We start from the raw sequence: 23261 nt of genomic DNA, 5'->3' as shown, positions 1-23261 counted from the left end.
TAATATAAAAGAGAAAAAAAGATAGTCAAAATCTAAAGCTTTAAGCTTTGTTCTCATCAGCCGTCGCGTAATTGCTGACTTTCCGAAGAAGGTTGCAATGCTTTTTCAGAACTTTGAAGAAGCGCTTTCTGCTGTTTAAACGCGCATCTTTCGAGTTTAACGAGTTTCGCAGTCGTCTTATATATATATAGATATAGATATTCTCGTCTTATTTCTCAGATGCACCACCCTCGCAGCAAAGGAAGCTGCTGTAAAAATTAATCGTCCGTTATCGGACTTTTACGATCCTTTAATTGCGATTCCGTGACGCGGGTTCGCAACGGCACTTTATCATCGATCGCGTTATTAATCGCTACAACGTAGCGTCTCGTAATCTAGGAAAGGCCGGAAACAATTGTTTCGCGGTTCAGCGTGTACGCGCAACAAGTCGCGTCCGATAAGTCATAGCCCGAACGGGAGCGTCTATGTCGTTCCCGGTAATAAACATATCTGTATCGAGATGGTGCGCGTACATGTAAACGGCTACGACCACATGCACGTGTAGTATAGAATTTCCAATATTGGGTGCACTCGCGCTGTATAAAGGCGGATGATAGCTATCATGATATCTTCGCCGTGCAAAATCGAGGATACAATAATTACCTTCCCTTGTATCTCTTCAAAACCTCTACAGTCGTGCCTACATTTTTTTATGTAGTGCATTCTAATTAAATTATAATTACCAGAAGCGAAATTACAATTTTTCTTCCTTATTTCGTTTAGTGCCATCTTTTCCTATATCGTTCTTAATGAAGATAAAATATATTGCACACAATCTTATACATAATTATATATTTAATTAATATAGCGTATTTGTGATCTCTCTCTTTCTTTCTACGCTTCTTATATATATTTAAAAAAATTAATTATTATTTATATATGTATATATTATGCGCAATTTTTTTTCTATACTATATACTTTTATCATTTGTCTTGTATTGTTATTTATATTTTTAAACTTCTTTTTTTATTTATTAAATGTTTGCATACAATCACTCTTTAAACTCTGACACCTTACTCTTTGTATTAATTTGAGGAAATCTTAAGAATAATGAGATTAGCAAAAAATTAACCTCGCCATTGGACCAGAAAGAGACAGATAGTATATGAAGGTCTGTAAAATAAAAAGAATTTTGAGCGAGAAAAATGATACTTTTCATGCCGGGAAATAAAATGAGTCATTCAATAAAGTGGTCGTAGTGTCGGTCATAACGAGAACCTGAGGTAAAAGTAAGGGGTGAGAGATCAAGCCTCCTTTCCCCTTTCGTTTCACGTTCTCTTCTCAGCGATTCATCCCCTTCCCTTTCCTCCTTCCTTCTCATCTGGCAAATGGATGAGATAAATTGCGCTCTTGGCACTTGACTTTTAAGCCCACTAGGCAAAAGATCTGCCGACTATACTTACTTTTAAATGTCTTCTCTCTTGACTGGAGTTCAGCAGTCGTCGTCGACGATGGCGGCAACGACAACGACGACTATTGCGACGCTCGTCGGCGACGCCGCACTGACGACGCGGGTAATGACGCGACTCTCTTCATGGATTAAGCTGGTTCGAGGCTTACGAGCTGGTGATTATATGACGCCCGTGCGATCATCGGATGGGCAATTACGCCACCGTAAACGGCCGTCGTTGGCCTATAAACTCGTCGATTTGCCGCGGTCATACGGTTGGTAATGTTCTCTCGTAGAACGAGAATCGGGGATCAGGTACGAACCTAACGGAGGAAAGATAATTACTTATACTGCTGCGATAAGATGATAAAGCAATAAAATAATAAAAATTTTACCCTGGAGTAAACGGACGAATAAAATATGTGTACGCTTTTAATATATATTCTTCTAAAAAAAATCTTTTTGAATAAATACTTATCTTATAATAAGTCATGATGTAGTATTTTTATATTATTTCTCTTTTATATATGTTTTTTATATTATTTGTTATTATACTTATATATTATTTTATATTATATTAACGCTTCTATAACTTATTTGTTTAGTACATCTCTGTTTTCTTGCTACAAAATACATAAATATCGTAGCGAATAGTCCAAAGGAATAAAAAATAAATATAAGAAGTTAAATAAAAAAGATATTGATAAACTATATAAGATAAAAGAAGGCTTAATATATACAGAGCTTAAAATTTAATCTTATATTCTCTTACCTATCTATTTTAAAACAAAGAGAATAAAAATTTGTTTTAATAATAGAAAATAAAAACTTGTTTTAATAAAATAAATAAGTTAACACTAAGTTACTTTTGTGATAGAGTGATAAAGATATGCGAAACAATGAAAAAAAATTGTAACGTGAGACCATTTTATCACGTATATTAAGCTGATCATTACACCTCTCTTCTAATCACGTTTACTACTACACGACACCATTGTGTGAAAAATCACCTTAAAATCACCTTTAAAATCACCTTAATCCGAATACAAATTATCGATTACTTTTTTATGTAACATTTTACATCGCTTACACATAAAATATGTTCCCAACTCTTTTATTTACTACAGGATAGCATAAATTCATAAATTCAAACATTTCATAGACATTCGCACTTTTACCCAAATGTTAAATGTCAGTAACCGACATACCTTTAGAGTAAGAAAATCTAGAAACACACTTTAGGAAAGATATATGCTGAACAAAATTTATTTAAGATACCTACTTTACTCTTGAGTCGAATCTAGCACAACCACGGAATTTTGCACAACCATCGAGTTCTCAGAAATGGGTGGAGCAACAAAATCCAGAATAGAGCAACAAATTAGCAACAAAAGAGCACTAAATGTCTGTGTAGGTTTTATTCAATTGTGCCGAAGTGGCTGTGTGCCAGCTTAATATACGTCATTTTATCCAACGCACCGATTATCAATTCGCGACACGTTATCGTAACGGACGCTTAAAGAACGTTATTGTCCTGCACGGTTGGTCCACAAGCAAGGTAGGATTTAATAACGTTGAGAGGCGAGCTAGACGTTGTGTACATATTAAGATCAGTACACACAGCTTTCGGGCATCTTCAATATCTGAGCAGCTCAGAAGCGCATATTGTTTAAGAGCAACGACGCGGCTTCGTTCGCTGTGCTTTATGGCTGCTTCAACCGATGATAGTGATGACAAGTACTATGCAACAGATAATCGTCCCACTGACTGCCATTCGCTTGATACGCATGCACAGAAAACTTAGCATACACTGTCATTTACTCGGAACTCGATTTCGAAAGTTTGTTTTTTAGATATCGCTTACAGTGGATTTTTTATTTATTAATATATTTAAGATTCTTCAAAATTTTTAAAAATTTCTTTTCTAGATCTCAGGTGTCATGATGCATATTTGATCTTAATATTTAAAATTCTCTAAAATTTTTAAACTTTTTCTATTTTGAATCTCTCGTAGGACATTCAAGATAAATATATTCAATACATTTACGGTAATTTTTATTTAGAAAATTAATATGTATAATAATACTTTCACGCTGTAAATATATAAAATGATAATAATTAAAGTATTAATTTAATAGATTAAAATTAACAACATATAAAAAAATTTACATCATAGAGTAAGCATTTATCTTTTTTACTTACTTCTGTTATGAATCCAGTGAATAAAGCCTGACATTAATATAAATATCTGTTAATCAAATTCGAGCAAAAGAGTACTCAAGTCTCAAAGATTTTCAAAACAATTAAAATGTCTAAAAATTTTCTCCGAAATGTATAAGACTTTTTTAAACATCTATATAAATTTTAATTAATAATTATTGCGTAAACAGCATTTTTAAAAATACTTTGATAAATTGAACAGTGCGTAAGAAAATGGCACAATTTCTCGTGTCGTTGCATCACAGATTTTTGGTTTCGTCGGACAACCAATTTGCGGACGCAAATAGCGTGACAGCGGACAAAATTTGACGAGGAAAAATGAGGAAGCGCGACGGATGGACGAAGGAATGCTCACGTCCTCGTTGTCCTCGACGTCGTGGCATCCAGGAAGCGAGAGTCGGCCGGGCAAATGCGAGTACGAGTCCTATTCCAATTCCAGCAAGTTAATTGGAATTGTTTGCTGCAGACACCGCGAGCCGTTTGCCCTCGCGCCCTTCTGAATCCTGTACTTCGAGCAGCGCCTTCTCTTTGTCGCTGATCTCCCCTGGCTATCGTGATCGTGACTTCAGCATGAAACTCACACTAGTCTCGTCGAGTTCATGCAGTTCTGACATCCTGAGAGGTATTAATTTCTGCTATCCACTCAGTGCTTAGCAAAGGCCACGCGTTAAAATGCTTGCCCGTTCTTTCGAATTGCCCGAATGAATCTTACTATTAGAAGAATGTAACATGTTTACTATCTTCACGATATATACACACATATTACCCATTTAATTAATTGTTACAAAGTTAAAGGCAAATTGTAATATCTTATATAATGTTATTATGTATACTTGAGTCGTTATAATAAACATAGAGATACATTAACTTATACATATATATGTATTACACAATTTTCTAAAATTTTTGCTAATCACAAAGAATTGAAAATATTATCATAAGTATACAATTTACATAATTTATAAAGATGTTATACATTTGTAAAATTTTAATAAGAGAATTAGGTATTTAAAGAGGAACGCTTGCGTCTGTTTCAGCATTAGATTATTTTTTATTAAAATAACGCTATTATAGTGAAATTATAATTCTCAACTTTCTCAGAATAGATATCGCACGATTTTTTATTGAAACCTGGCGATGAATTATTCGTACGTATTAGGCAAATGACATGAATCGTTTAAGTGATTCTGAATGTACGGAAGAGGAAAGTAATGAATTTTGCATACATAACAGTTTTTGCACTTAACCTTACTAAATCGCGTATTTTTATAAATATAAGATTAGCGTAAAATATTAGACAAAATTGATTATTTGCTTTTCTTAAGAATATCATGAATTATTAAATTCTCTCTTATTTGCATTATATAAATACTGTAAATTTTTTAAGTATCTGCCAAAGCAAATAAATTGATATTTTTGATAATTTTAATGTCTTCTTACCTGATCCAAAAAATATATCATTATATAATATCTTTATCAATAGTTTTACAAAGATTTTTACGAAATCTTCAAATGTTTCTATCCAATATGTTTAGTTTGTCAAAATATTTCTTACGCAAAAGTTTATCAAGTGCATTCTTTGGCAATGCATTTAAAATCTTTTAAATTATTACATAAAACTATTTAGTAATATTTGTAAATGTTGTCTATACATAATCTTTTATAATAACTAATCTTTTATAAAAGTAATCTTTTTATTTCAAATTTTTTCATTTCTAATCATCGTTTTTTTATAATAAATGATATTTTTTGTACAAGTAAGACATATCAAGATTAGTTGAAGTGTTCAGTGAAATTTTCTCTGTGATAGTTTTTTTTCGTTGATAAAACTCATTCTATCATCGATTTGCTGATTATATTTCAGATAATTATTAATGATTCATCACCCATCTTGATTAAAATTAATTCTAGAATATTCTTCAAATCTTCCTCTAACTAGAGAACTAAGGCGACGAGCCACGGTACCAAAAAGAATGATTATAGCGGTTATTAGACCTATCATTATGAGTGATTCTTTCATTATTAGCTGAAAATATTAATACTTATATTACTGGCTAACGAGAATACGATAAAACTTATAACTTTATAGCATATTACATACCTGGTTTGGTTATATAAATATTTTAATGATATTGATAATATAATGAAATTTGGTATTTAAGATATATACTTAAAAATTATGTAAATAAAAATTTATAATATTGTCATCAATTATTTCAAATTACATTAGCAGAGAATTAGATTTGTGTATATTATCCCATGCATCTCTCATGCATTGCTCACTGATAAAACCTTTATGTCATTGAAGATAATAACAAAAAGATTAGAATATTGATAATATTTTTTCACAGATACTTTTTGCTATATAAATGCACTTAAACTGTTTATTAATTTCTAATGTAAGTATATATCACTATTTGCCAAAAGCTAGATAATACAGAATTTTAATTTGGTTACATATGAAACAAACATGACAACTAAATTAAGGCTAACAGCTAATTGTAAGATTGTTCAACTTGTCTTTTTTTTTACAAACTGAAGTTAAATGTTATTTGTACATTTTATGTATTGTCTTTGTTTATAATATGAATTTAAATAATTACGTACCTTTCGGAAATATCATAAAAACATATATATTTACAAAGATATGCTTTTGTAAATATATTTTTAAAGAAATTTATATATTAAATATTTTTTAAATAAATTATATATATATATATATATATATGTATGTATGTATATATAGTGCTTGACAAACGAGCACATGCCATGTTTAAAAAATTGGCTTTTTTCAGACTGCAACTCGACAAAAAATTGTTCTAGACAAAAAAGCATTTTGAAACTTGAAGTTTTAATTTTAACACGCTATCAATAGTTTTGTTTTAATTTTATTATTCTCTTAGTTTTGTGCCTTAAAAATGGATACACTGTGTTTTCCTTAAAATTACATATTTTTTAATATTTTATCCTGCTGATAAAAAGATTTCTCTCGAGAAATGTATGTTTCACAAACTACAATATTTTACCTATAAAACGTTTTTTTTAAACTTTCCTCTGATTTTTTTTACCGAGTTACATGATTTTGAAACTAAATTATATTTTTTAGAAACGATGTTGGTTCTCGGCGAAAAATCATCGTAGGCAAATTAAAAAAACATTTTATAGTTTTGAAGTTTCAACTTTAACATGATATATATTAGTAGGTTTTAAAAATTGTTTTATTTTCTGATTTATAAAATAGCCTAAATTTTTTTTAAACACAGGGCTCAGATTACTGTCAAACACTGCACATTTGTACATATAATTATTATTATCTTTAATAATTAGAAATTAATACGTATATTTATTTATTACGTTAAAAACTAACATATAGTTTCTATAATATACACATGCATTATAAATATTAACTATAACTATAATTGATTGATAAGTCGGCAGGATATAAATGTTTGTTTTCTTTGATTGACTTATTTATATTATTACTTATGTTGTAAAGGAAAACAAGAGAAAACGAATAAAATAAGGATTTGATTACAAGGAACAATAAATTGATTATTAATTACACAGAAGCAATATATAATTGAATTCAAGGATTTTTATCTTAGATTATTATATTATTACATCAGTACAACTAGCTTGCATACATTGCGAATGGTAAACGTTTAAAATGTTAAATAGTTTTTCATGTCTATTTAAAGCCAAATATTCTGTTATTAACTCTTGTCACTTCCTCAAAGTCCAATCCTTGGTCGTTGCTTTTCGTGATAAAATCCTTATAGGCCGGTTGAGCAACCAGATTCGTAACGATCGTTACCATCTCCGGGGATGTAACCTGTTCGACGAATTTAATATAGACGGGGGAATTCTTCATTTTATCCGCAAAAAGAGCATCGATCTTTTCCAAAGGTAAAAAAGAATAAATATCCTTGAGTAATCCTTTCATTCCATCGCCGACCTCTTGCACTTTAATTTGAGATTTGAGAAAACTTTCTATTTTAGGGGGCACATATTCTTCCATACCAATGGCCTTGTGGAATGCCTGAATTTGGTCAATAATAGGGAGTCCAACCTTTTCTTGGAAGAATACTACGAAAGCCTGATGTTCCTTAAGAGCTTCGACAGCGCGTAGCAAGTCATGGAAATCTTTATTGAACAAGAAGAGAATAGCGTTCTGTACTTGTTTATCTTCGTTTAGATACTTAATTGTTACATCAACAATTTTTTCTAATGGGAGAAGATTGATAAAGTCTTGAAACTCATTTTCTAGTAATTTAGGTTTGTTTGGTAAAGTAACATCAAAAACAAGGTACAAAACATCTGCTACGATTTTCAGATTCACATTTCTCTTCTCGAGGCCTTGAAGAATGGTCTGGACGGACTTTTTTCCGAAAAGCTTGTTAACAATCTGTTGTAACTTGCCGCTTCTAAGTTCGTAAAGCAAATCGTTGAAGGCTACAGAGTGTCTCAGCTTCTTCACGTATAGATTAATAAAAGCCTCATAATCAAAGAGACCCTTGATGTCTTTGATAAGTCCTGAGAGCCCACCGGTTTTTTGTTTGATTATATTATACGTGTAAAAGAAAGATTTAGATGTAGTAGATGTAAGTTCAGGTGTAGATTTAGATGTAGGTGTGGTTGGTGTTTGTGTAGTTGGTGTTGGTGTTGGTGTTGGTGTTGATGTTGGTGTTGGTGTTGGTGTTGGTGTTGGTGTTGGTGTTGGTGTTGGTGTTGGTGTTGGAGGTACGAGTTCCTTAATTTTGAGGGCTTTATTAACCTCATTTATTAAATAGTAGCTTTCAATGCCTTCTTTTTGCAGATAATCAAGAAGATTGATTACTTCATCAATAGCCTCGATATCTATTACTAGGTTTCTGAGTAAATCTGTGGTTCGAAGAATATTAATGACTTCTTGTACTTCTGCATCATTTTTTATGTAATCCACAGCAACTGCATTAATTTCTGGTCCAGGAACTAAATCGAGAATATCTTGAATATCTTCATGAAGAGCACCTTTGCCAAAATCTGGGAACTGGTGAGATTGGCCCAGGCCGATGATGGCCAAAACGGCAAATAGCGCCAATGTGAATTTCATCTGCAAATATTATAACAGTGTATTTAATAAATGTGTAATGTTTAAATATAACATATTTTAATATATGCAAATATTATGTATATTAAACAAAAGTATTATTTTGAAAAAATAAATGTATTTTTTCATATATATTTAATTATGCGAAAACATTAATAAACTATTGGAGAAAAGAAGATAATAATTATCTATAAGTTAAATTATATTTAATTATATGCAAATAGCATAAATTGATTTTCCACCTAACAACAATTTAGAAATTTTTGTAAGCTATAGTAGATCCTTAAAATAGAAATATGTAACATATGTATTTATGTATATAACTTTATATATCTATAGAGTGTTTCGGGATTTAATTAATAAACTTCTGAAAAAGTGTTCCAGAAGGCAAAAAAGTTTATATATACACTATAGATCAGCTCTGTTATCAAGATATGAAGAATTTAATTTTTGTCAATAACATAAAGTTTGGTCCCTGCTTCACTAAAAGTACTTTCATTAGATACGCAGTGTGTCATGAAATATTTAACTTTTAATTTGACATTAAAACATTGGCGTTTGAATGATTAAGGTTTCTGCACTCATAATCCTATATATTACTATTATAAATATCTGGATACATTTTTGGATAATAGACTGTTTCAAAATATCAAGTAAAATCACATTCTTTTTACAATATGATTCAGCTTTAGAGAATAATATTCATGTAAAAATTATAAATGTACTTTTTGTTTATTACAATATTATAAAATTGTCTACATCTCGATAATTGATCTAACTGAATTGATCTAGCGTATATAAATTTTTTTGCTTAAAAGGATCTGTAGAATATATTCTAGAAGTTTATTAAACTCTGAGAAACTCTATATGTATATATATAATATTTAATAAATATGTGTGTATGTAACATTTAATATGTGTTTTATATGACATATATCTGTATAAGATTTTTCTTACCCATTATGTAATTGATTGATTAGTATTTAATAGATTTTACTTGAAAAGAAAATATTAATTAAAAAAAATAAATCACAAATATATATAGACATACAAACATTATAAATAAAATTACAAATATTATTCATTGTTAACAAGTTAATAAAAAAATTGGCATTCATTCATTAAATTTTTACTAAAGAAGAAAAAACTGACTCTCTAAATTATTTATAAAATAACTGAAATTAGGAGCAACAATCTTGTAAAAATAAGTTAAGTAAAATTTTTAAGAAAGTAAAGACAGGTTCTTTACTTACCATGATAGCTGTGTGAATGCGCTTTGAGATCCGTGAATAATAATCGTACATTTATATACCTAATATCAAGTTACATAAAAGAGTAGATAAGATTGCGATCAAATCGATGTATTGATACGTGAGAAAAAACTAAGGATTATTTGATAAGTTTTTTAACATAAATATACGAAAGTTTATTATTTATTTTCTCTATATATATGTAATATATCAAATAATAACAAACTAAATAAGGCTTATGAATGTATTTTATTTGTTTGTATTATAATAGACATGTTAAGAATTTACTCATATGTAAATTTATTTACAGCTTTACTTAACAGCTGTGCATACTCTTTACGTGTTTTAATAAAATAATCAATTTTAAATTTTTAGAAATTAGTTTGACTACAATATATTTTATACATTTTGTTTGACAATTCTTACATTTTATAATGATTAGTCATTTATTTTTTGACATAAGTTATGATCAAAACTTTGATAATTCTATCTTAAATGCCTGTTTCTTACAATGTAATCATTTTTAATAAATTGTTTTATCACTTTGATTTGTTTGATATCTTGTTATTAATGATATTTATCTTACTCAATACTCGATATCTTCAAATCGTAGATTACGTGTTTTTCATAGTATAATATTTTTATTTATTATATTGAACATTATGAACTTCACGGAATTAAATACATCGATAATCATTCTTCCTTTTCCTCGATATTGATTATGTCGTCGATTTCATTTCACATCCCGGAACATGTACTTAAGACAATTTATCACTAATATCGACTTCTTTATTTCTCGTTATTGTATACGTTAGCACACAAACACATTATCTCAGATAATTTATTAAAAAACGAATTATTTCTTGGAATATATTTATCTATAAACTAGAACAATTATTAAAAATAATAAAAATAAAATGTAATTTCTAATATTTTAAATATTAATTTGACACATAATTAAAAATGTCTGATCTGATTTACTTATAATGTACAATTATTTGTATTATTAATAAATATATAGAATTTGACGTTGCAAAATATAAAATAATTAATTATTATAATGTAAAGTAAAAAACTTCTGTTAAAAAGTATCTGGCTTATTGTTAAATAGTAGAAATATTTCTATTGGCGATTTGACCAAATTTTAAAATAAACTATTCTCATATTATTATGAAAGAATAAAATGTATGAAACATAATGTACATATGTTAAATTATATTAATAAAACGATGCTAAAATAGTTGACTTTTTTTATAAATAGAATTTGATAAAACATGTTGCTTTAAATGTGAAAAATCCGTCTAGATAGGAAACAGAGAAACAGAAGAGATAATATAAACAATACATTTCATTGACTTTGTCATATTCAATGATTTATCAAATAATCTTTACAGATTTTTTTCAGAAATTGATATCAGCAAAATAATCTTATCTAATTCATTTTTTAAAGTAATTTATTAAATATAATCAATCTAGCATGATGTTATATTCTTCAATGTATGTATAACTTTACGAGACATCCATACACGAATATCGTTCACAGCTGTCATGGTAAGTAAAGGGAAAATCTTTATCCACATTTCTTTGAAAATTATATTTATTTAAGTATTAAATTTAAATAAAGAGCGCTAAACTTAAATTTAAACAAAATTACGTATGCAGTTTTTTGTTTTAATTTTAAATTCTAGGACCAATCTGTAGTCAGGCACAAAATATTTCTTTAATATAAATTTGATTAAACAGAATTTTTCAAATAACTTTGCAATTGATTTTATAGAACTATTAATTAGTAATTTATATGTTTGGAAAGATATAAGTAATTCAGAAAGTACGTGTATGTTTGCCTGCCATTAAAAAAAATAAAATAATTGTTTTATTCGTTAATGTTTTTCAAAATTGATAAAAGATATAATAAGGTAAAAAAATAATATGTTTTTCTTATATAATTTGCATATAGTTATAGAAAAATGCTTTAATTTTATGCATATAAATAAAATAATGCATATAAATAAACATTATAATGTGTAATTAATAGTATTTTATTGTCTATAATTAATAGTATTACAATAATTATCTCTTTGTTATTTATTTTATACCAGGTATAATCGTAAAGAATAAATAAGAGCCTTGATCAGTTTGTCAGTAATTTTTTTGTTATAAATTGATAATATTATTAGTAACGTTAATAAATGTATAAATTATATTGTAGAAAATATTTACATTATTTAGCAATCATTAAAAAAGAATTAAATGGTGATTCAAAGGTTATATTGAAACAAAAATAAGATAGCTTATCTTTAAATAACACTCGTGCAACAAAACATAAAATAGAATATCTTGTACAGTAGGGTACATTTTATTAAAGTTTATTTTTTACTCGAGTATTCTAGTACCTACTACTACTAATTTTACTTGTATGTTGTGTCTTATGTAGTCTTACATTACATGTAAAATCTTTATGGTACATGTAAAAATCTTGTAGAACGTGCTCTATGAAAAAATTGTGACCACATGCTAAAGAAATATTATTTGTGATTTTTAACGGTTTAAGTATTTCAAATCTAATTAAATATTTCTTAATGTAAATAATACTGAAATAAAAAAAAATATATTTTGTTTTTTAAAACTCCATATCTTCTATATTTATTAATTATAAAATATATGAAAAAAAATCAATTTGCATATTTAAGAAAAAGCATTATTTTGAAGTTGATTTGGAATCTTATCGCCATTCATCCTTTTATATGAATCAATTGTAATCGAAAAAATTAGTATAAGTTTTAGAAATATTTTTAATATGATGTGTATTTACACACATAAATAAATAAAATATTATAATATTCATCAAAATAAAATGTTATGATATAAAATTATTAACACTCACAATTAATATTAATTTATGACCTACAGGTATGTTATATTTACAGATGAAATTCACGTTAATGTTACTTGCTACCTTGGCTACTATTGGCCTAGGCCAAGCTCATCAAGTTCCGGATTTCGGCAAAGGTTCTCTTCATGAGGATTTTCAGGATATTCTAGACTTAATACCTGCTGAAGAAATTAATAACATTTGTCTGGACTACTTAGAGGATCCTGAAATAATAGCTGTTATTGAATATATCTTAACCACAACTATAATTGAAGACTTGATGGTAGATTTCGAGGCTATTCCTGAAGTGATCAATCTTTTTAACTATTTGCAAAAGGAAGGAATTGATATTTACTTCTTAATAAACGAAATTAACAGAGCGCTTGGCATCAAGGAACTTGAACCACCATCCATTTCTCATGCGTATTCTACAAACAAGAAGAGGACCGGTGGAATTGCCGGAATTTTTAAAGATATTAGCAACGTGCTTCCTTTCGACGACTTTATCCACATTTATGTGCAGAAACTAAAAACCTCTCCGGCTTTTGTCAGATATATCAATCAACTTAAGTCCAATAATTTCCAGCAAATTGTCAACAAAGTTTACAAAATTGAATCTTTCCAGATTATTTCAAACGGTCTTAAGGTCAGCGGAGTAAATACACAAATTGTAGAGGATATCATGTATATTGTTCTTGGCATCACTGTACCATAGTATATTATGCCTATCGTGAGCGTACGGTAGATGACGAGTCTTTGGACTTTCTAGAACTTATATCGATAAGAGAATACAATGAGATATTGCTTACTCTTACATAAACGAAAAAAAGTACAAAACGTTCTTACATACTTGTTTACAGTATATTTTTATGATCAGTTATGCGCTATCAAAGCTCTTAAGGAATTCAAGACTCAGAATATTTTTACAAAAGCTGGATAAAATATTATATTCAAACATTTTATAAGGCTATTGGCAATAAAGACTATATACCTATCTATAAATAAACACGCAGTATTTTTAAATCTCTTTCTCAAAATCATTATATTGTAATATTTTAAATATTTACCACTTCAGTACCGTAATATTAATATCATTGATATCGATATTAACGTTAACGTTATTGAAAAAAAAATATAAATTTTTGAATTAAATAATTTTTTTATAATTAATAACAATTTTATTCAATAAATTTTAATAATAATGTTATATATATATATATATATATATATATATATATATATATATATATATATATATATGTGTGTGTGTGTGTGTGTGTGTGTGTGTGTGTGTGTGTGTGTGTGTGTGTGTGTGTGTGTGTGTGTGTGTATGTGGTATAATATATATTTATTAGCGTCTATAATTAATAAATTATTTTATTTATTTTCTACAATATGAATAAAGAGTTAAATTTGTTGAACAAAACAAACATTTTGTCTACCTATAAACTATGAACTTTAGTACAGTAAACTTTACACAATATTCTGTTCGATACAACTTTCTTCTTCAACTACTTTCTTTTCACTTCTACTTCAAAATTAGCATTATCTTGTTTCTCTGTCACAAGAGAGTGGTTTATCAATGATAGCACACATTATTTTCTCTCGAGTTATCATCGCTATGTGAGATTATGTAATATATAAAAATCTTTTGTTTCCAATTGTTAAAGTTAACAATTTGAACGCAAATAGCATAAATATAAATAGAAAATATTGTTTAGAAAAAGATAAAATAAAAATTGTCTTTATTTAAAAAATATACATATGTTAAAAATAAAGATATTAGTGAAATTAGTAAAAGATCTTATGTAAAACTTCTAATTAAATGCACATATTTAATAATATATATTTATACATTTATATTTATACAATATACATTTTTTGATTTTTTAAATTAATAAATTTACACGTTGATTTGATGTCCACAAGCTTCATTTTCAATTACAGTTTTTTCGTAGAAAAAAGTAACCCTTTTTCACTTTACAAAGTTTACCAGATTGAAATATGTTTATAACTAAACCATTCTTCTTCTTGTCGATTCTTTATGATATCGTGGATTTACATACCGTATCAAAAGATATGTTAAAAAAAAGTTTGTTATTATATCGGATACAAATAAAATATTTAAGACAATATATGTATATACGTTGGAAAAGGGCTTATTTCTTATATAATTTTATATTTCTTTATAAACTAATCATTAAAAACTTATAATTATGATAATTATTCAACAACCATTAAAAATTAATGGAAATAAAATATAAATCTGTTATTAAAAATAATTATTCAAATCGTAATTAAAAACATAAACTGATTTCCTTACAATTACGATTTCTTACACTATTAAAGAAAGAATTTTGTACGGCAAAGTTTTAAATAATTTAAATAGTTTATAATCAGAATGAAAAAATAAAAAAGTTCTGTTAACAAAGTGTATCAGACTTATATTGCTAAATAATAGCAATGATTTTATTGTAGATTTTACAATTTAAAAATAAACCATTTCCATATTAAAAGATTAAAATATATAAAGTTTGCTGTACATGCAATATTACATGTAAATTAATAAATCTGCAATAAAGCTTTTTACAAAAACATCTTGCATAGAAAAGTTTAAAAAATTATTTTAAATAATAAAGCGTATATAAAAGCAAATTTGAATATAAAATTGTATTAGATTTTTTTATGTTTAATGCCATATCAAACAATTTTTACATGTCTTAAAAGATGTCAAAGTAATCTTATCTTTCTTAACTGATTTACCTAAACATATTTCCAGCATATAAATATACGATAATGATTTACAGACTCGCAGTGATGCACAGTGATTATTCACATCTGTCACGGTAAAGTGAGAAAAATTTTTGTGTTAAAAAGTTTTTTGTAAAATTTTTTTATATTAAGTAATTGTCAAAATTATTTATATTTAAGAACTGCTTTTGATTTCAGTTATAGATTTCATGATTAATTTATAGAGTTAGTCTTTTTTAGTATAAATTCAATTGAGATAAAGAGAGAGTGTGTTATCTTTTTCAATAACTTTGTAATCTAAATTATACACTTTTGTAATTAAATTGCAAACTAATACTTATAATTTTGTTATAGCATATTTTAAGAATTAGCAGATTCTTAAAATTAAGCAAGAAATATATAAACTTTATTATTGTTACATATTTTTTTAACTATTTCAATTTTTATTTGCAGAAACTCTAGAATAACACTTTGAATATATAATATATATTTTTAATAATATATACTTACTTGACTCCCTTAGAATTATGTTTTCCGATCTTATAAGTGGTGTTCTTTCTAACACTTGTAATTTTTAATAACTGATAGAAAATAAAATTAGAATTTTTTAGGATATGCGAAGAATAGAAAAGAATATTTGGATAAAAATTTCCAATATGAAAAAAGATATAGAGAGAAATAATATTTTATTTTTAAAAATGTAACTTATATATATTTAAAAAAAACATTACATTTAAATAATAATAATTAATTCTTTATTGACATTTGATCAATCACAAATAGTTTATACAAATTAATCGTAATTGAAAAAACTGAATATATTTTTTTCAAAATAATATTTTTTAATGTGTTTGGAATTATACTTATGTTATCGCATTAAAAATATTATAATACTTAGTATTAATTTATTCGACATGGGACATATTCTTGCAGATGAACTCTACATTAGCACTATTTGCCATCTTAGCCATTATCGGCTTGGCCCAAGCTCACCAGTTTCCGGATTTCGGCAAAGGTCCTCTTCATGAGGATATTCAGGATATTCTGGACTTAGTTCCCGCTCAAGACATCTCAAACGTAGTTTTGACTTATTTAGCGGAAGATACTGAAGTAAAAGAAGCTTTTGAATATCTTGTATCCTCATCCATTCTCAAAGATCTAATGGTAGAGTTTGAGGCTATCTCAGAAGTGATCAACTTTTTCAACTTTCTTCATGAAGAAGGCATCGATATTTATTTCTTAATAAACAGAATCAACAAAAATCTTGGTATCAAGGAACTTGAACCTCCTTCTGATGCGCAGTCTACAATGATCATCGGCGGAATTGCCGGTCTTTTTAAAGATATCAAAATACTTTTTCATTATGATGATTACATTCGCATCTACGTGCAAAAGATGAAAACATCTTCAGCTTTCGTCCGCTTCGTCAATCAACTCAAGTCTGATAATTTCCAGGAAATCGTGAACAAATTGTATGAAAGTGACTCATTTCAGATCATTCTGAATTTCCTCAAGAGTGAAGAAGTAAATACAAGAATCGTAGCGGACATCATGTTCATCGTTCTTGGCATTACTGTACCGGACCATACAGATTATGTCCACTTTATTCGTACGGTAGATAACAAGATCTTGGATTTTTGAAATCTTATTTTAGTAAAAGAATAATTGAAATTATATTAAATTATATATACAAAGAAAAATAAATACAAGATGTATTATTTTTAGGTTAATACCCGAGTTCCATACCATATTGCATCGCGTCAAAGTTCTTCAAGAATATAAAAATACATAACATGTCAAGAAAAGTGAATTTGGTCGAATTATTAATTATATCTAGATGTTACATCAAATTAATATGGAAGAATATGTATTACTCAAAGTAGAAAATATTTTCAAATTTCAAGTTGGGATACAAAAAATTGAAAAAAATAAAAAAAATAGTACAGAATATTTATTTTATTTTATTACCTTTAGATAAGATTAATTTTCTACAGAAAAAAAAATGAGGATTCCGAATGAAAATACATTTTTGTAATTTTTAATATTTTTTAATTGAATAAATTACTGGCGTCATCCGTGGATGTGTTCTTTTGTGTTAATTATTTCTGAAACGGAAAGATGGTCCACTTTCATATAATATTGATACATATAATTGATTTGGAATCAAAAAAGTTTAAATTTCTCATTTGATTAACAAAAACGAGGTGAATTTTCAAGGAGCGTCTGGACATTGCTCTTTCCAAAGTCCTCATTGATTTTATCGTAAAGTAATACTTTTTTATTACTTATATATATAAATTATGAATTATTTTAGTTATTTTCTATGACATAAATAAAGAGTTCATAAAACAAAACAAAACGTTTTATTTATTCAAATAGACACAATATTATCTCAAATAGACGCAAAAGATAACATCTTTAATATTGCCTAATCCTTATTTATACAAATGTGTAAACTATAATTAAAATATACCTTATGAAGTAATCGACATAATTTATATTCAACTTTAAAGTTTTGTGATTGTTGTTATGATAATGAATGTTATTATATGATATTAAATGTTCTGATCCACTTTTGATTTAAAAGGTAGACTTTCCTATCGCTGGCTTATATACTCAATCACGCTTCTCTATTTAATTCACAATGATAAGATTATATAGATAATATAAATGCGAGATTTAAAATTGAAACAAATATTTGTGAAATTATGTCCTTACTCCAATAATAAATTATTGAAAAAAATAAAACATATTTTTAATTTATTTCAATTTATTTTAAATTAATTTTTATATGTGATGATAATCTCATATGCAAGATAATTACTGAGCAAATGATGATAAGAGCATTTGATGAGACATAAAATGTTCCAGAAAATCATGATTGTTGTTCAAGTGATTATCGATAAATTACAGTAAAAAATTCAATATTTTCAATGTTATTTTAATTTTATAGAATTGCAACATACATATTTCGTTTAAAATTATGTAATTTTAATAAAAGATAAAAATTTATAAAATTAATAGAAACTAGAATGCGCATGATGTTATATATAATAAACTTAAGATTTTAAAATATTTAATATTTCCGATGAATGAAAAAACAATTGCCTCAGATTCCAATCATAATATAAGTATCTAATTACATAAGAAATACGTAATTAAATGAGTTTGTTGTTTATCAAGGGATCCAAAGAAAAGAAATTCTTTTAATCTATAATAGATCTAAAATATTTCCTACATTAATATGCACGTATATGATTTAAAATATTAAATAGATTGAAATATTTTATCTTTTTATGATATGTAATTAATTAAATAATTTTTTATTATATGAAATTTATCAAAAAAGTGAATCAAATCTGTTTATAATCTTTTTCTTTAAGATTCAATTGATAAGATGCAGATTATCGAGGAAAATTATCCATTGCTCCAGTATTATAACCATTATACAGGGTGGGCCATTTTAATCCATCCAGTCGAATATCTCGAAAACCAAGCCCAGGAGAAAAAAATGTTTCAGACAAAAGTTGTATGGTTTCGAGGGGGCCATAAGATGGTACCATTAGTTTGACCTTAAAAAGTCAGATTTGAAGGTCACGTAAAGGTCACTTCAAGTTTTTTAAATGGAACACCCTATATATTTTTACATATTCTTGTAGCTCGTCTCGAGAGCTTTTCAAAACACTTATGACAAAGTATTTTTCATTAAGTATTTTTTGAGTTATAAGGCTTCAAAGTTGAAGTATTTTGATATAAAATACAAAATATCTCACAAAATATTCATTTTTTGATTATCTTACTCTAATACTTTTATGCACAGAATAACGAGACAAATCAATTGGCATAATTAAAACACATAATTATGTTAAAGTAAAAATCTGAATTTGCAACTAACAGTTACACATTTTTACTTTAACATAATTATGTGTTTTCTTTACACCAATTGATTCGTCTCATTATTCTGTGCTTAAAAGTATTAAAGTAAGATAATCAAAAAATGAATATTTTACGAGATATCTTGTATTTTATGTCAAAATACTGCAACTTTGAAGCCTTATAACTCAAAAAATACTTAATGAAAAATACTTTGCCATAAGTGTTTTGGAAAGCTCTCGAGATGAGCTACAAGAATATGTAAAAATATATAGGGTGTTCCATTTAAAAAACTTAAAGTGACCTTCACGTGACCTTCAAATGACTTTTCAAGGTCAAACCAATGGAACCATCTTATGGCCCCCTCGAAACCATACAACTTTTGTCTGAAACATTTTTCTCTCCCGGGCTTGGTTTTCGAGATATTCGACTGGATGGATTAAAATGGTCCACCCTATATATATACACTCACTATATATTCACTGTACAGGGTGTATCATAATTACCAAATAATCTTTTAGATAAGAGAATTCTCTGACCAATTGAAAGACGATTTTTCCTTAGCGAAAATGTTGAGATATTAATAATTTTCGAATTATAAGCGATTGAAAAAGAAAGGTTTATCACAAACTAAATTATATAGAGTTGAAAGATTAATATAATCACATTACTTACAATTAGTTAATTTCAGATGGAGTTTACTTTAATAAAATTTTAATGTAAAGCCTTAATTATAAAGATATATAATGGCAAAAATTATTAGTTAATTATTAGTTAATTATTAGATTAATTAAAAGTTTCCAAAAAAATGATGACCTTTTTCGACCATTTTCGCCGAGAAAAAATCGTCTTCAAATTAGCCAGAAAATCCGCCTATATAAGGATATCTGGTAATTACGATACACCCTGTATATTATTACATTAAAATATACAATCTATATTTCGATTAATATGTAAAATGTAAAAAATAATAAAATACATCTTAAATCTCGTTTCAAAATAATTTTTTAAGTACGTTTATTTTAAAGTCATATACTAAGACTGCAATATTTTTCTTATAAAATCTTTATTTAATTTTAAAAAAATTAAAAATGAGAAAAGTATAAAAAAATTTTTTTTTTTGTGACGATAATAATAAATATACTTGAATTTAAAATATTTATAACTACTCTTCAATTACTTTTACTCTTTATCTATAAAATTGTGCAAAGATATAAATGACGATATTTTATTTCTATTGTTTTTATTGTTTAAATCTAACAAAAATTAATTCACAATTGACAATTTCAAATCACGCTGTTATTATACAATAAAACATTCTTTAATACATTAACATTAAAATTTTTCCGTTAAATGTTGTAATTTTCTAAGAAAGATTGATTCCAAGCTTTTCCAATAAAAAAACCTCATCATTATGTCTTTCTTAGCACATCGAAAGTTTCACTGAACGAAAACGACTCATGCACTGTGTGCTACGAATGACTGTGCGCTTGCACCTATTCGATAAATAAAAAAAGACGAATTCCACGTGTGACGCTAACTTTTAAAAGAAAGAATCTGATTTTTCGTGTTGGAACCAAAAAGGAATACCGTTAGTAAGATGACTACGTAGAGGCACAAAGAAAGCAAAACTACAGAAATAGAAATGGAACGGAGAGAGAGTTAGGAAGAGTGTAAGAGCTGATGGTGTTTCTCTAATTAAAATTGTTACGATTTAATAAGCCTCGGAACTTGCCATTAATGAGAAGTCATAAGAAGAATAAGTAAGACAAAGAAAAACGAGAGAGATTTCTAGAAGAGGAATGGAGAGAGATCGAACAGTTAAATGAGCGTCTTAAGGAGTTGCGGAGGAAGAGACTACGATAGCAAGTAAGAGAAAAGAGGTAGCAAGAAAAAGAAAGAGATGCACCAGAGAAGAAGTGAAAAGAGAACATAAAAAAAATCCTCTTCTTGATTTCTTAACTTCTCCATCCGATATGAAGCACCAGTATCTTTTTTTTATAATATGACTTTTGCAAAAGGCTTGGCAAATTTTTATTTTGTTTCTTTTTTTTTCTTTTTCTTATGTATAATGAATAAAAATTTATAACAATCAAAAAAAAGAAAGAGAGAATAATTTGCATATATCATTTATTATTATATAAAATTAATGTAATTAATTTATTGCAACAATATGAAATAGTATAGATATTTTTCATCGTCCCAACTTATTATTAAGTCATTAATTCAACAAATAAAATATATGATACAGCAATCATATCACTGATTAGTTTTTAGCAGATAAGCAAACTATTATGTTCATAATAAGGCCTAACGCACAATAAAGAAAATATAAGAAATTAATTATTATATAAAAGAAATATATAAAAAAAATATCTTTTTCTTCTTTTTTCTCTTATTTCTAATATTTAATATTTAATTCCTATTCCTAATATCGTCTCTATTACGTTGGGCCTAAAGTACATCAATTCTCTCATGTCTTTCTTTAATTCTTCCTTTAATTCTTAAAAGGAAAAATTATATAAATTTTTATCAAATAATTTACAAAAGTAATATATTAAGTTTTACTTATTCTTTTTTTACTCAAACATTTTTATAGTAAGAATATATAAACTGTTCACATCATTCCTCTTCTCAATTTTAATGAATTAACAACGAACAATTTTAGAATTTCAGATTTTACAATTTTATTGTGATTAATCGAACTGTCTTCATAAATAATAAATATGAAAAAAGTTAATTTCTTATACTCTGTGTGTGTGTGTGTATGTGTGTAAAGATAGACGCCAGATTTATTCGTCTCTAATTTCTTAAGAAAAGAGGAAACTTTGCGATTATCTATATCTTGCACTGCACTACGTTTAATTGGCAGCGGCGGTAGCATCGGCTTCATAATTGTACTTCGGAGGATCCCCATTTCCTCTCAAGTCCCACCTGTGCGCGGGGTTGCAACACGGCAAGTCATATCAAATTATTTTCTCTTGCTGGCCAGAAAACTTTTGCTCGATATTATGGCGGCATGTGGCGGTAACAGCCTGCCGTACCGGTCCTATCGTTACCGACGTAACGGTCTCAAGGATTTTCACAGTAAAACAAGAAGAACCAACTAAGAAAATGTGTTCGGTATTGCATTAAAGCGTCTTGCCGCCGGGCAGAATTCCGCGGGTAATTTCGCTACTCCATTCGTTACCGATACGCAATAACGTATGCGAAACGCGTACGTAAAAATGCATTTTAGAATTTCAACAAAACTACACGATGCTACGAGAAAAGTAACTACATTGTGATATTTCACAGTATCGGCTGTATTAATTTTGTGTAGAAAATCATAAAAGATTTACATAATTACAGATCTATATAATAAAAAATAGTCTGCATAAGTCTTTGTACCAGTCACATAATTTTTTTAAATTGGTAATTAAATATTTACAATATTTACAAAGTTTTATATATTCTTTATACTTATTACTATAAAAAAATTTTAATTTTATTATAAAAACCTTATTAGTCATTGGTAAGTTATGTACTGGTACTAGAGTTTTACTGAATTAAAAATTTTGCACTAAAGCATAAAATAATATTTAGTTATACTTATTACCTTGTATATACTTATATATACTTTTATATAAATAAATATATATATAAAATGTAATTCTCATAATTAAAACGTTATAAAAAATTATTTATTTTTAGTGAGAAAAAATCATTGTTTTCAAGTGTTACAAGTGAATCATATGAGTATTTGACACATGAAATGTCATTTTTGTGAATATAAC

General features: G+C 27.2%; 3 protein-coding genes across 3 annotated transcripts; 2 read left to right on the top strand and 1 right to left on the bottom strand.

Annotated features, from left to right (window-relative positions):
* Positions 1–7225: 7225 nt before the first annotated feature.
* On the bottom strand, positions 7226–10063 carry LOC140662732 (uncharacterized). Its single transcript, XM_072886324.1, has 2 exons — positions 9993–10063; positions 7226–8742 (listed from the first exon to the last, which is right to left on the bottom strand). Exons 1-2 carry the CDS (start codon positions 10041–10043, stop codon positions 7339–7341), a joined length of 1455 nt encoding a protein of 484 aa, XP_072742425.1. The 5' UTR covers positions 10044–10063; the 3' UTR covers positions 7226–7338.
* A 1407-nt stretch (positions 10064–11470) lies between these two features.
* On the top strand, positions 11471–13884 carry LOC140662835 (protein G12-like). Its single transcript, XM_072886489.1, has 2 exons — positions 11471–11540; positions 12917–13884. Exons 1-2 carry the CDS (start codon positions 11538–11540, stop codon positions 13574–13576), a joined length of 663 nt encoding a protein of 220 aa, XP_072742590.1. The 5' UTR covers positions 11471–11537; the 3' UTR covers positions 13577–13884.
* An 892-nt stretch (positions 13885–14776) lies between these two features.
* Positions 14777–17678, top strand: LOC140662834 (protein G12-like). The gene is made up of 3 exons (XM_072886488.1): positions 14777–15707; positions 16546–17226; positions 17338–17678. The coding sequence occupies exons 2-3, from the start codon at positions 16546–16548 to the stop codon at positions 17392–17394; spliced, it is 738 nt and encodes a 245-aa protein (XP_072742589.1). The 5' UTR covers positions 14777–15707; the 3' UTR covers positions 17395–17678.
* Positions 17679–23261: the final 5583 nt, after the last annotated feature.

This window comes from Anoplolepis gracilipes, chromosome 2 (genome assembly GCF_047496725.1).
Source record: "Anoplolepis gracilipes chromosome 2, ASM4749672v1, whole genome shotgun sequence".
NCBI classification, from domain to species: Eukaryota; Metazoa; Arthropoda; class Insecta; order Hymenoptera; family Formicidae; genus Anoplolepis; species Anoplolepis gracilipes.
Note: the sequence above shows the minus strand (reverse complement) of the source record. Positions and strands in the feature narration are given on the sequence as shown.

Bases quoted from the DNA above. Each gene is read 5' to 3' on its own strand.
- LOC140662834 (XM_072886488.1), top strand. From the start codon at position 16,546: ATGAACTCTACATTAGCACTATTTGCCATCTTAGCCATTATCGGCTTG. The intron at 17,227-17,337 runs GTAGATAACAAG...TATTATTTTTAG, and splicing joins ATGTCCACTTTATTCGTACG to GTTAATACCCGAGTTCCATA.
- LOC140662732 (XM_072886324.1), bottom strand. From the start codon at position 10,043: ATGTACGATTATTATTCACGGATCTCAAAGCGCATTCACACAGCTATC. The intron at 8,743-9,992 runs GTAAGTAAAGAA...TAATATTTGCAG, and splicing joins GCATTCACACAGCTATCATG to ATGAAATTCACATTGGCGCT.